This window comes from Oratosquilla oratoria, chromosome 23, assembly GCF_046742065.1.
Source record: "Oratosquilla oratoria isolate Oo_2021 chromosome 23, ASM4674206v1, whole genome shotgun sequence".
NCBI lineage: Eukaryota > Metazoa > Arthropoda > Malacostraca > Stomatopoda > Squillidae > Oratosquilla > Oratosquilla oratoria.
In genome coordinates, this window is record NC_134799.1 from 17837600 (window position 1) to 17853573 (window position 15974).

The 15974-nt window shown below is 37.9% G+C and overlaps 1 protein-coding gene across 5 annotated transcripts; it reads right to left on the reverse strand.

Moving 5' to 3' along the window:
• Nucleotides 1–5229: 5229 nt before the first annotated feature.
• On the reverse strand, nucleotides 5230–10368 carry LOC143037677 (uncharacterized). 5 transcript variants are annotated; one of them, XM_076206205.1, is made up of 3 exons: nucleotides 10263–10326; nucleotides 9045–9145; nucleotides 5230–7060 (listed from the first exon to the last, which is right to left on the reverse strand). In XM_076206205.1, the coding sequence occupies exon 3, from the start codon at nucleotides 7047–7049 to the stop codon at nucleotides 5460–5462; it is 1590 nt and encodes a 529-aa protein (XP_076062320.1). In that variant the 5' UTR covers nucleotides 7050–7060; nucleotides 9045–9145; nucleotides 10263–10326; the 3' UTR covers nucleotides 5230–5459. The 5 variants fall into 5 exon arrangements, with proteins under 5 accessions (XP_076062320.1, XP_076062322.1, XP_076062319.1 ...); XM_076206207.1 differs by having other exon boundaries at nucleotides 8983–9145; XM_076206204.1 differs by lacking the exon at nucleotides 10263–10326 and adding an exon at nucleotides 9397–9646.
• Nucleotides 10369–15974: the final 5606 nt, after the last annotated feature.

The window sequence follows — 15974 nt, forward strand, 5'->3', positions numbered from 1 at the left end:
TGCCATAGCCTTCTTATTTTCCTTCCTTATTATAGTCATTCTGCTGGGATTTTCCACTGCCATAGTCATTGCCTCCCTATCCAAATCTACATTAAAAAATGTTTTAAAATACATCAGCACCTCCCTTCACAAACTAAGTAAGTGAATGAGGAAAGTCCAAGAAAAGAGTCAATTCGTGGAACCATAGGGGCACATATCACAGTGTATACACTTGTCATCTGAGTCACCTCCATCTATGTTTGAACAGAATACCAGACAAACAGCCAATATCAGGATACTCAAGCTCCCACCACAACACCCTCCCGTAAATCATATGGAGGGCAGGAACTGAAGACCCTGGAACCAGTGGAGCACCACCTCAACTGTACCACTGACAGGCGAAATTCTCCAAAGTAACACTGTCATAGTCAAATTTCTTAGCAGTGACACTGGGAGCAACAAATGAAGAGTTAGTCTTGGAGCTCCTCCCTTCCCTACTTCAACGTCCAGCACGACCACGAACAATTCCCTGTGTTAGAACTCTCCCAAAGCACGTCCGCCATTAATAAATGAATAGATAGATAGATAGATAGATAGATAGATAGATAGATAGATAGATAGATAGATAGATAGATACACAGGTTTAGTCCCGATTTTACGGCACGGCATTTACCGGAATCCCGGGTTTAGCGGCACAAATTACTACTGGGGCAATAGGCGTAAGGTTTGACGGCATTCCCGCGTTCAGCCGCATATTACCGGCATATTAGGTGTACCGAACCGTGAGTGCTCGGTAAAGGCGACCGAACCAAGCATGTGTTTACCGCTGACGCCACATCATAACAGTGGTGTTGTGTACCACAGTGTTGCCAGATAAAGTAAGGGAAATTCCGACTTGCACAGGGAAATATAGTCAACTATTTTCAAGGTTAACTAGGGAAATTTCCCAGGATTAAACCTGTTAATAGTGTGCTATTTTCTAGAGTAGATATGAGAATTCTGAGGCAAACGGAAATTTTGAGTGTGCAGATAGGGTGATATGGCGTTGGCTCGTCTACCGTTTATGATCTGAAAAAGCAAAGTGCAGTTATTGTTGTATTTTGCCGAAAGTGATAGTAAAACACAAATGAACATACATAAACACATGAAGCCTGGGAAATGGGAGGACTTAGAAAAATGTCTGATGGAATGCTTTCGTTAGGTGTAAAAGTTTCTGGAGACATGATCTAAGAACAGGCCATATATATATATATATATATATATATATATATATATATATATATATATATATATATATATATATATATATATATATATATATATATATATATATATTCTTTTTTTAAGAAATGAACATCGAAAGTGAATCTAATTTATCAACAGGATAGCTTGATAGATTTAATATATATATATATATATATATATATATATATATATATATATATATATATATATATATATATATATATATTCTTTTTTTAAGAAATGAACATCGAAAGTGAATCTAATTTATCAACAGGATAGCTTGATAGATTTAAGAAGAGACATGGTATCTCAGAAGGTACAACGTGTGGCGAGTCTAAGTCAGCAGATCACAAAAAATGCTGAATTGTATGTGGATACGTTTACCGAACTGATCCGGGAAGAAGGTTTAAGTGGAGAGCAAGTGTATGATGCCGATGAGACGGCCCTGTACTGGCGTTGTATGCATCACAGAACCTTGAAACATGAAGACGAGGAAAACCTGGAGGGGTTTAAAGAGCCAAAAGACCGAGTGACAGTGTTAGCGTGTTCGAATGCAGATGGCACTCATCGCTGCAAACCGTTGGTATTTGGGAAGAGCCAGAATCCACAAACGCTAAAGGGTGTACGGGTTTTGCCAGTTCACTATCAGGCAAACAAGCGGGCTTAGATGATACAAAAAATGATGCTAGAGTGGTTTGAGACAATGTTCCTGAGGCACGGGCTCATTGTACAAAAGCAGGCTTGGCACCAGGCTGCAAGATTCTTCTCGTGCTGGACAACTGGCCTGGGCACCCTTCTGCTGACCAGATGGTGAAAGACATCGTCTTTGTCACTTACCTCCCCCCTAACTGTACCGCCCTCATCCAGCTTCAGGATAAGGATCTTGAGGTCTCTGGAAAGAAAATACCGCCGCATATTCATGAGGAAAATGCTGATGGGTGTGAGAGAAGGGAAGTCATTGGAGGAATTCCGTGAATAATTCAAAATGAAAAATGTTCTGTACGGTGTTGCCAGTGCCTGGGATGCTGTTGAGAAGTCAACGCTACAAAACTGTTGGCACAAGCTTTGGCCTGGGATGATGTTTGTGGAACGCGCCATTGCACAAACTGATGCTGACTTCACTGGTTTCTGTGTGTCCGAGGCAAAGCAGATTGTGGGGGAGATTATGGAGTATGCCAAAGTATACACCAGCTCAGTGGCAGAGAAACTTGAGCGTCAAGACCTGGAGGAGTGGCTTGGTGTAGATGACGATGCTCCTGTTGTCCACCAGTTATCTTCGGCGGAAATAGTGAGAATGGTTACGACACCAGAGGAGTTCCAGCGTGAGGAGTGTGACGACGACAACGACGAGCAAAATGATGACCCTCCTGAGAAGATCTCCCTCGACAGGACCATTGAGCTGACGGAACTTATAATCACTGCTCTGGAGCAGCGCCCTTTCATAACAGAGCAGCAAATAATACTTGAAGCAAAATACTTGAAGCAAACGAAGATCCAGGACCTTTTTAAGAAAATGTGTGACGAGACTGCTTCAGACGTTCAGCCTTTACCAGGCCCTTCATTTGCTCCAGACATTGAGCCACTCCCTTGGCCATCTTCTGCTCCAGACAATGTGCCTGTTATGAGCAGTACTCCAGTTAGTTCCACCCCACCAGAAACCCCAGACATCACTCTGCTAGACACCACCGAGCCTGCTGACATCAGCGCTGAAGCCAGTCAGGACATCAGCCTTGCAGCCCAGTCCTCCATGTAAATAATCATCTTGTACAGTATGAAGAATCCTCACTCAGGGAACGGAAGAAACCAGATGAACAATGTAAATGCAGTTAATTCCCCCCCCTCCCCAAGTTTTTCCTACTTTTTCTTATTACATGTATTTCTGTACCGGTATATAAAAATAATTAATGGGTTTAACGGCAAAATCGCTTTAACGGTATTCCCAAAGTCCCGAGGCTTCCGTTAAATTGGGATTCAACCTATAAACAAATAAATATAAAATAAGTTGAATAAAAACAAATAAACAAACAAATTATAATAATAAGAATAGAATATAAAGTATGTCTTTAAAATAATTTCAGTCAATAGAAATATAAGGTAGACTTTTGAGAGCCGATATTATATGCTGGGGGATCTTTCACAACCAATCAGCCATTTCTCCATCTGACTTATCCACCATCTCCACAGTTGCCACGGGAGACATGTACACAGTCATCAAACTCCACAGGGATTATTCTAAGTTTTTTTTTTTTTAGAGCCGCACAAAATGGTCATAGGCGAGGCCCGTTGGGCCTGTTCTGTTCTGTTTATTTTAGGAAAAGTACACTCCCACGGGCTTTATGTGTGAGCCCGTTTGGAGTTTTGATTTGACTTATGAGTGTGTGTGGGCACAACCACACACACCCATACATTCACAAGATGTGCATACGTATATGAGATACGTATGCACATCTCGGTGAATGCACCCTTCCTAACATTATGTGTGTGTTCAGTGATAGTGGTTTCTGTAGCAATTGGTGTGATAAGATTTAGAAAAAAAGGGAGGGGTTGATTCAATATATGGGTGTGTGGGGCTTGGCCACGCCCACTCATACATTTACCGGATGTGCATACCTATGTTAAATATGTATGCACATCTCGGTGAATTCACCCTTCCTGACATGAACGGAGTATACAGTGCAATAATATAAAGGAATTAATGGTGGGGCTGACACTCCACCAGCCGACGCAGTTCGTAAGCGCTTAGTGGCGGCATAGGCGACGCACAAGACCCTCAGATGTTGTCGGAGTCCCTCTCCTCAGAAAAGCAGTTGCGGGGCAATACTGGAGATAGTGCTTGAGGGTGGCTACAGTGGCGGCATCTTCTTTCTTCAGGTGTTGGGTTACTTTTGATCTGCCAGAAACAACGGTCCTCCAGTCGCAGACGGAAGAGCAGAGTTTCTACTTTTCCCGTTGTGCCGAAGGGACCCCCCCCCTCCCGGAAGCCAGCGCATTGTAATTCTGAGGGGTACTTTACTAATAGTTTTACCCACTATATTTTGTAGATGAATTTTACAGCTGCACATTTTCATTATTAACTGCACAATTAGTGTTCTACTGCACGCTGAAATGATCCCCGAAACGTGCTTTCCTGGAATGTACGAGTAGGCAAAGATTAAGATATCTGATGGCCGTTCTTTTGTTAAACCTTTTCGCCAGCCCTGGCGATCACTTTCTACCATTAGAAAGAAGAATTCTATTAACTTTGTTAATTATAGTTACGAAGAATTTTGTAGATAAGATGATAAGCCAAATACACTTAACTAGAACATCAGGAAAGATAAATAGCATTCGCCAGAGCTGGCGGAGTCATTATTGTTGATGTAATGACCATTGGAACTCTCCTGGATAGTGTTATTAGTGGTAACAACATTGCAACTCTTTAACGGGATTTTCATCAATCACCTGAAGAGGTTTTATTTTCCTATACTGATTTATTATTGACATATACGCCGTTCACTTGGTTATTGATGCACGCATATTATTTGATTACTACAACGAACGTCATCTGTAAGTTACTTTTATATGATTGTCAACTTGCTGTCTCTCATCTGCGGTATTAATTAATCAATATGTCTTGACTTACAAGTAGCTGTAGACGACACTCAATTCCGCCAACTACAATTAGGCAGTCTTCTTGTTAATTACATCTGGTAGGCAGGCGTGCCATAATTTTGTTTAGGTTTGGTTGCAGGCTGCCCATCCATATTATGTGGTGTTGTTGGTCGAACCTTGACTTGTAACATAGGCAGCCAACCAGGTGAGTAACAGGGACGTTTATGAATGAAATTACTATACTGCCCACTGCTGATAAACATGTCAAAGGCATTGATACACATTAATGCCAAAGGTAAATGTAATTGGACAGATACATATTGCCACTATTAGTTCGCAAAAATAAACTAATAGCAAAAGGAATATCGATGTATGTTATGACGATTAAAATTCAGTAGAGCATTGTAATGTTTATATCCTTTATAAAAGTACATTTGTAAGAGGTTCCATACACATTATTTTCTACAGACCAACATAGGTAGTCTATACAATTTAAACAAAACCTACAAACTTGTTTTTCCTTAATTTAATTTATACATAACGAAATGTTTCCATGTTCACATTTGAAAAAAAAAAAACTTTTCAGGTAGTATATATATACATGTATATGAAAAAGTCGCAAGGACAATATGTCAATTCATAGTTCATTCCATAACTAAGGTAGCCTGCTGTTTTCTATTATGATATATTTGCATTTTGTTTCGCTTTGGCGAATAGTAAGAAAAATCCGAACGTCTTTCTTTTCCACGATGGAGAGCGCATCTGGAACATACAGTGTATTTCAGATTGTCAACTTCGCAGAGTTGTCCACCGCACGAACAGTATACCAGTATGGGTTGCGGAAACCCTGTGCTATTGCAGACATAGCATTTATCGCAGAAAGACTGCGTAATTCCTCTTAAAATGCATGTGCAGCGCTCAATGAATCCAGAATAGTAGTGGAACGGTAAGAAACTGAATTCCAAATTTCTCTTACCTTTGGTTCGGGTGAGATTCTCTGCAATAATCTTGCCTAAACATTGCTCTGAAGCATTAGGGTCATCACCTGTTTTTTCGTCTTGCTTCTCCCCAGATGCTGAATATTCGGAAGGACAGAATTCTTCTATTGATTCCTCTGCTTCATCCGCCCAAGACTGTTCTTTAGTTGATAAATTCGCCATTTTCTTGATAAGATTGTCTTCTGGAGACAGTGGATTATCTGCATTTTGTGTTTGTTGAGATGGCTCAGTTTCTGGTTGAGATTCTGCGTTCTTCGTCAATACAAAGCCGCCGTAATCAAGAAAATATCTAAATGTATGTTCATCTTGGTATATTCTACTAAGTCCGCACGAAGAACAAATGAAGTGAGTTAAGTCTTTTATGTCCACTCGCCATAACTGGCCACCACATTTACAAAAATGACTACTAACTTGTAATTGATCTTCCTCAATACCTTCGAGTCTGCAGAGGCTGCATTTGTCGCAGTGATCAGGAACGTAAGTTTCTATTATGCAGAGACAATGTCTGTAAAACTTGAGGATATCAAATACCTTTAAGTTGAGAAACTCTTCGCCTTCATTTGGATGATTCGCGAGCACAGCTTGTCCTATAGCCTTTCCAGCACAGATTCCTGGATCTATTTCAATAGGTGGCAGTTCTGTGATGGTTCTCATGCGTGATTTCCCTCCAAGAGATAATGGCTGAATTATTTCAGAATCGTTTGGCGACCTCTTTCGTGTTTTGAAAATTTTATTTTTTGAATGGTTTTCCGTATTTACAGCCTTCTCTTTGAATATATCGGCTGCTTTCTTACGTGGAGATCTCGGTGTACATGATGCAAAGCAATCCTTATTCAATCTTAAACCCACGTTCTTTCCCTTTAGGCCTACATCATCGCCCCTCTCTTTTGCTCCTGAATCACTATTCCTTCTTTGTGGCCTTGAGTCACTTCCGCGTTTTGTGCACTTTGAACCGAAATTCTGCAGCCACGACACTGACCCACTCCTTTTTTCTCTTGTTTGCACATCGCGATCTCCTCGCCTGTTTTTGTTGGCGTGGAATCGGGGAGAATTTCTATCGGAGTTCTTGACTCCTTTGTTGACTTCGTAGCTGGTGTAGTTGTTATGATTTTCGGTGTGATCTGGGTACGGAGATTCGCCTTGGCCTATTTTCTTGCGTCCAAGACGAGAATGTATGACTGGGCGACGTATGGGGCCTCCCCCTCCCCAGTTCATACGCACTGGAAAGCGTTGCATAGCTTGGTTTCCTGATAGAAAAAGAAAAGAAAAACAAGTAGTGGCATGTGTGTATAATATACGTGGTTGTTTATATATATATATATATATATATATATATATATATATATATATATATATATATATATATATATATATATATATGTTGAGACAGACATTCTGAAGGTTGATGCGGAATAGGAAACGTTAAGTCTTGAGTCTTCTGAGTTTATTCAGAAACTAGTCAGGAATAAACTCAAGACCAAGACTTGTTTCCTATTCCGCTTACATCATATATATATATAGATATATATATATATATATATATATATATATATATATATATATATATATATATATATATGTAAAGACAGACAAATATGGAGGTGAGGTGGCAAAATGAAACGTTAAGGCATGAGTATGGAGCTTTATTCAGAACCATATAATAAAGCTCCATACTCTAGCCTTAACGTTTCATTTTGCCACCTCACCTACATATATATATATATATATATATATATATATATATATATATATATATATATATTACACGTGTATAATGTATACACACGTATATATATATATATGGCAATGTGATATGGTCGAATGTGTATGGAAATCAGACGCTTTGAGTTCCGTGACATAATGATTTTGAAGATTTTGTTGAGTTCCGTGACATAATGATTTTGTTGTGGCAAATGTAGCAAAAACGGGCGTCAGAGATACCTAGGCCCACACACAAATTTCGCACAATATCACAGTAGTGCTGTTCCTCAATTTTCTTATTGTGACCTATACACCCTCACTCTGCTTCAATGAAACTAAAAACTCTAAAATCGCCTCTCCCCCCAAAAAAACAACAACAACAACAACAACAACTAATTATTCCGTTCCGTACTACCAAGGCCAATGATGTTACAGTTACGTATAGTATGTGCGTAGTGGGGAGATATAATATGTTTTATTACCAACTGCAAATGGCCTCAAAATGTCCCTGAAATTTGTGAATTTCAGATATATTCTCAAGGGGCATTTTATGTTTACCATCATGCTGTATACCCAACAAACCAGTCCCAACCGCAATTATACATTTGTCTATAGTAGTACTATACTGTTCGCTAGACTGACTGAAGTCTGCTTTGGACATTTTTTGGGTAATTTTGTCCTTGCCCAATCTTGGCTGGACACCGGGTTGAGAGGTCCCACAAAGTTAATGAACGCCTCCCTCCTCCAAGCACCACTGGGCTCGCTTCACTCACATCCCCTTTTGCCTGCTTTATGTACTCCGATATCACATGTACTTACGCCTGAATGCAATCAGCAGGCATTTACCACAACATATTTTTACAAATTACACTATGATATTGAATGGTTTAAGACAGATAATGGATACTATGCCAGGAAAATAGAATTAAAATGAACGCATAAAGTCAACTAAAGATGAAATCTAAAAACATAAATGAAATGAGATATTGAATGCAATTAGGGTGATAAGGTTAAGGACATTCCCTACACCAAGTTTTTCAGCCTCAACACAACTGGACTCAGGGGCCACAGTTACAAATTAGTTGTTCCGGACCACTGGAGAACTTCGCTCAAGGGAAACTGGTTCACAATCCGTACAATGCGTGAGTGGAATCATTTGCCAGATCATGTAGTGACTGCACCGTCAGTATCAACTTTTAAAACTAGGTACGACAGGCACAAAGGATATGAGCAATCAAATATCGGCGCAATATTTTAAGAGGTGGGGATCCAACAAGAAATATTCTTATTTCCCCACTAACCAATACTAGGTAAGCAAAGCATGTACTAACTATAACTTATAAGTCAGTATGAGTATGAGACAGCTACAGGAATCTTATAACTAGTAGTTTAAATAATGGGAGAGAATAACATATCTTTGAGAAATTTGATATTTCTGGCAAGGATACACTATTATGAAAGTAATTACCTTGGTTGTTAATATACTAATGTGGCCTGTGTTATGTTAATGATGAAAATGTAAACTTTTACCTTCAGATATGTTCTGTCGCGTTCAAATGCTGTTTCCGTTAATCGCTGCACGACGACGACAGTGCTGGGAAAACTTATTTCCAAAAATGAAATTACTTTACCTACAATATATGGGAGCCAAAAATGTGAAAAGTTGAAACATTAATTAATAAATTCATATGATAACAAAAACCTTCTTAATTGAAATGAGCACATGTAAAACAGAAATTTCAATATTCATATACGTCACTAAATTTGTTTAGGAACTACGAAATTTACGAACCAAAGAGAACATTTAAACTTGTCTCTACTACACTTCATTTAGATACAAATAAACATACACAAACGAATTCTTACGAGATCATTAACCTACCTAAGACGTCTCGATCTTGGTCAGGTCTAGATTCCATACTCGCTAGTAGCTGACGTCACGGGATCATATGCAAGGATGTATACGTCATCAGGAGATTTCACCATGTCTCCACATAAAAAACTCAATAAAGCTAGATTGCCACAAAATGAGAGGTATGAAACTATCACCAAATATTGTAAGTGTCATGTCTATCGTCCTGGAAAACTGATGATAGAGTGCAGCTCTTGTAAACAATGGTATCTTAACAACTGTGTAAATCTGTCTGTGCATGATGTCAGGGGAATGTGCAAAGATGACACTTACACTTGCCCTCAATGTAGGAATGATTGAGAATTGTGCTGCAAATAAAAATAAAGTGTTTTTACCAGTAGAGATTTTCCACCTACATGTATAGGCCTACATGTATTTTAATTGTGCTGCTGTAAATAAGAATAAGTGATTTTCCACATACATGTATTTTAATACTGAGATTTTCCACATACATGTATTTTAATATTGTTCTGCTGTAAATAAAAATAAGACAATTTTTATATAAAAAACTCAAGTCTCTTGTGTTTTCCTAGCAGTTCAAACTTTTTTAATGTAAAAAACGTCCACCCAGTAATAGTAATATATTTATATATTATATAATTCATCATTCCACGTGAAAAAATGTTATTAAGTTTTGATATTTTAATTTTCTTCCATAAAAGAAGGTTGAAGTCTAATATTGCGTTTTATTTGGGCCTCTGAATATCTTCCGTCACATCGGACTTCGGAAACTTCCGAAAATACCCGACATTGCCCGAAGTGATAACAGCACAAAAACGTGACGTCATCTACTAGCGAGTATGGAATCTAGTCCTGACCCTCGATCTTGGACTTACCTCTAAGTAAAGCAACAGGAAGCGCTATAATACAAGCCGTAATGACGTCATATCGTTAACACAATTGTGCTATTCTCACAGATACTCACAGATATCTGTGAACCAGAAGTTCCCGAAGCCTAAATCTTATTCAATTTTTTATCATATTCCATATATATTATTATTATATTCCATCATTAGTAAGATAATTTTGTTAAAGACACATTTGAAAAAAGGCTCGGCTCCAGTTGCCCCCACTTCATCTTTCTATATAGATACTGATCGTGACTGTTGACAGCAAGTAGCAACTAATCAAGTAACAACCTCAATTTTACAAGGCTTAAGAATTTGTATATTCAAGACTCAGAAATACCATTCAAGATCTAGAAGACAGAGGTAAATATATAAAGCTCGTCAGATAAAGGTGAGAAGCATTAGTCGGTGATATCAACGTAGTTTTGCTGCTACACAGTATCATCTTTAGCCAGCACAAGCTTGTTTGTTAAGGGCCCCATTCACGACAACGATTTTCAACCCCAACCCAGATTTCCAACCCCAACCCAGACAAAATTTTCTCGTGGATGGGCTCCAACAACCTACATCGCAACCCCGATTTGCAGGTCGTGGTTGGGGTTGGAGTCGTTCAGATTTTCCTGATATTCTGTGGGCGGAGCTTTATGTCTGTGTTGGGGTTGGAGTGGTGGATGGGTGCGGACAACCAAATCTATCACTTGTGCCCAAAATTTCGTACCGTGCGTTTGTAGCTATAGTTGTGCTGGCTAACTAAAAAAATGGAAGCGTACAGTAAAGATTTCGTAAGAGGGATTATTGAGATATACCGTCAACATCCATACCTATGGAAAGTTAAAAGTAAAGAATATTCGAATAAAATAATGAAAAACAATGCTTATGAAATACTCGTTTCAAAATTTAAGGTGTAATAGCCTTCCTCATCATCGTATCCTGTTTTTTTATGATTGGTGTTACCAAGGACAGAAGTTCTAAAAATGTGGATTCATATAGTCTTTAGGCTCTAGTCTCAGTTCCTCTAATAATTGATTATGGGATAGCTTGTTTCTTTTATGAAGCCAAGACTTACACCACTTTGACTTTTTTTTTTAGCTTTCTATCTGCCTCTAATAAAACAGCAATATTAAAAAGATCGTCAGAGTCGAGATCAGACATCTTATCACAATAGAGCTGCGGATCAACTGCGAAAAATTGGACAATTGGTTGTTGCAGTGAGTGGCGAAGCCGCCAACCACAACTCCAACCCCGACCATGTTCGAAATCTGGGTTGGGGTTGAAAATCGTTGTCGTGAATGGGGCCCTTTAGAGTCATATTTAAGCACGAGGTAAACTCTAAACTTGCATATTATTGGTGATCCCGCAAAATATGGCAAGTAAATAGATCGACTCAGCTCCTGGTGGAGGTAGACGAAAAGTAAGTAAAACAACAACAGTGGGAGAGTGATAATGCAAGTGATTGCTGTGGGAGATGCAGTAAACTGGTGAGAGATGGTCAAATTGAGACCCACAAGATTGTCACTGGAGTATATGATAAGAACTGCACTGAGGGTCTCTTTGAATTTAGAGAGGAGTACAGTACCAGGGGGAATAGGTGGAAAATATTCAAGCCTAGAGCACGGTTGGACCTTAGAAAGTACTCCTTTATCAATAGGGTCATCAATAATTGGAATGAGCTACCAGAGTGGGTGGTTAATGCGGACTCAGTCATGAAGTTTGAGGCAAGGCTTGACAAATTCTGGAAGGAACAAGAACAAAAATTTAACTATAGGGCACAGATTAACACTGCACGCAGCCAACACCATATAAGAAATCAGGCTGCCAACACCATATAAGAAATCAGGCTGCCACACTGGAGTCACAGGCCTCATAAGGCCTCTTCCAGTAAACATCAACTGTAATCAACTGTAATGAACTGTAAATATGATAAGGCACTATTATGTGATATTTGTGTAACTTGGTATCATGCCAAATGCGAGAGGATATCTGATGAGGTTTATCGATTTATGGTAGAAGGAGATGCAGGATCCCAGTTTACATGGCACTGTGTCTCCTGTAAGAAAGGATATGCAAAATTAAAATCACATATAGAGAAATTGGAGAGGATGCAAGCAGACTTATATCTACTGCAGGAAGAGGTTAGGGAGATACGTGAAGCAGTTAAAATGAACAAAGATGATTTTAACAATGTTACTGGTAGAGTAGCAGTTCTGGAGGCTAAAGCAGTGAATACTAATGAACATATGGAAAAAGACAGGAAGAGACTACAAGATTTGAGCTCACGAATGGTGTAAGCTGAAATCAGTATACTGGAAATGAGGGAATTAAGTACTAAAGAAGTAAATGTGGTACAAGGAGCAAGCGGGGGGAATTTGTCGGGATCTCAGAGTAAACAGGAGGTAATGGATATGACTACAGTTTTGCAAGAACTTAAATAATATGAAAATGAGAGAAAACAACATAGTGGCGTACAATGTCTAAGAAAGTAATTCAAACATGTTCCAGGAAAGAATCAATCATGACAGACATTTTGTAAAAAAAAATCTGAATACATGTAAGGTTCGTAAGGATAAGATGGTTAAAGTGATTAGGCTTGGGAAAAGAGTAGCAGTTCGAGATCGCCCGATAGTGACTGTACTGACTGACTCAGAAGCGAGAAATAATGTATTTAGAAACATAAAGGATTTGGGCAAGGACGACAACCTGAAGATTTTTAGGGTATCCTATGATTTAACCAGGAGAGAGAGAGAGAGAAATGGATAAAAAATTGTCGAAGAAGGCAAAAAACTTAACGGACCAGGGGGAGGGGAAGCATGTGGTCAGAAACCCACCCTGGAACAGAAGGTTTGTCAAGATGGAAGATCAGAGACCATGGCCAGAGTAGAAATCAGCCCAGGTATGTCATATGCTGGGAATGTAAATAACGTAAATAGAAAGTTTAGTGTTATATTTACAAATGTGGATGTATATACTTTTGATAAGACTTTGAATTAAGATATCGAAGAGATCTTGAAGAATATAACATTGAAGGATACGAGATGGAAGAAATTAATGTCATGGGTAATGAAGGTAGAGGTCTCTTGATATACGTGAAAAGGGGCATCAAGTATAGCAAAGTTGATCTGGTATCATGTTTCTGTGAATATTGTTGCCTGGAAATTACGCTTCAAGGGGAGAAACTTGCTTTAACCCTTGTATATCGGAGTCCAAACAGCCAGGAGGAAAACGATCAATTGCTGCTGGATTTACTGCAAGAGGACTTGATCCTCGTTTTGAGCCATTTGTATTGAAAGGAACTATATCTAATAATCCTAATGGAAAGTCAACAGTGTAAATGTGGATCTGGAGTCAGGAAGTCTTCTATGTATCTATGTATGTATCTATGTTATTACATAGGGAAATATTTTTTCAGGCCATCTATTGATCTACAGAAGGATATTACGCAGATATATTCAGTGGAACAACAACAACAACAACAACAACAACAACTGCAGCATATGTTGTTACGAGTATACTATTGTTAATCTCGTGTAGGATACTACATGTTTTGTGCAGTCAATATGTTAGGAACTTTAGTGACATTTGTACGAAGAAAGAATTCACCATTCTTTTATGACTGGAAACTAATCTAAAAATCTCCATTCAGGAAAGAATATTGGTCATTCTTAACCTTTACTATCCCTCCCTTTTGCTACTATTCTTTACCTCTGACTTGACAACTGTGATGCAATATTCTCCACAGATTATTTTCTTTATGCTATCCTTGTAGGACAACTATTTTGTTTACTTGGTGCGACCTCGTCCTCGTGGGTAAACCTCCACTGTCTTTTTTTTTTTTTTTTTCTAACTACAAGTAAAGGTCATTAGGTATCCCAAAGAGGTACTTAGACCGTACCAAGGTGATTGACGTGTTATGTAGTTGTGGATACTTCAGCAGAAGCAAAAGTAGACAAAGAAGTCTGGATGACTGCACCATTCCCTCTCCAATCGCCGGCCCTTAAACCAGTTGACAGTGGGGTAAGCCAGATTTCTTTTTTATTCATTGGGTTGCGGACATAAAAAAAACACACACACATTTATTTATATAAAACTTTTAGGAGGCCATGTTGTCAGGTCGGAGGAATATATATATATATATATGTATATATATGTATATATATATATATATATATATATATATATATATATATATATATATATATATATGTATATATATGTATATATATTTCAGTTTTGTTTCACTTTTACTTTCTCACTGGCCAGGCTGATGAGCATACAGGCTAGCATGTATCAAGGTTTGCATTTTTTAAACAAACAGTAGGCCCAAAATGATTTTTTACTTATTATTATTATTACTATTATCATTATCATCATTGTTATTATTATTATTATTATTATTATTATTATTATTATTATTATTATTATTATTATTATTATTATTATTATTATTATTATTATTATTATTATTATTATTATTATTATTATTATTATCATTATCATCATCATCATCATCATCATCATCATCATCATCATCATCATCATCATCATCATTGTTATAATTATCATCATCATCATCATCATTATCATTGTTATTATTATTATCATCATCATCATCATCATCATCATCATCATCATCATCATCATCATCATCATCATCATCATCATCATCATCATCATCATCATCATCATCATCATTGTTATTATTATCATCATCATCATCATCATCATCATCATCATCATCATCATCATCATCATCATCATCATCATCATCATCATCATTATCATTATTATTATTATTATTATTACTATCATTGTTATCATTATCATCATCATTATTATTATTATCATTATTATCATCATAATAATCATCATCATCATCATCATCATCATCATCATCATCATCATCATCATCATCATCATTATTATTATTATTATTATTATTATTATTATTATTATTATTATTATTATTATTATTATTATTATTATTATTATTATTATTATTATTATTATTATTATGACTACTACTACTACTACTGCTACTTTTTTTTTTTTTTTTTTTTTTTTTTTTTTTTTTAAACGACCTCCATCCTATTGGAACTGTGTGGTGGAAGCAGCAGGGTCTGTCTTCCACAGACACAGTTCATTGGCCCCTCTCCCGCCAATGACTGTGGTCGACGACCCTTTTATTTGTTTATTTATTTATTTATCTTTAATAATGCCTAGTACAAAAGTTCATTTATCCTACTGTCAACCACCGTCTGCTCAAAATCCAGGTTTTGTATATGTGTTGATTTGGGCGGTGGGGACCTGGTACCTCTCAGGCACAAGAGGGCTGATCTTAGGAGTGAGAATGATAGTCTACATCTCATCCATGAAACAATGCTGCTTTTTGGTTGTTGTTTCTTTTCAGCCATTACCTCAGCCAGCCGAGCGTAGAATGCCTTTGCTCTAGGACCCATCCCACCTGAAGTCGTAAAGGTTATAGGAGTGAATGAGCCCTGGTCTACATTCTGTATGCGCTCCTCGTACATCCTGATCTTCTCATGCTCGTCCCGAGAGTGGGATGCCTCAATAGTTAGGTTGCTGTAACAGGGGGCCATCGGATCAAATATTCGCATGTCAAAGAAAGCCAATTGTCCCCGTGTCCAGAAACCTCTTGCGCTGACATCCACTCTTGCTTCATCTGATGTGTTGGACGTGCGGTAT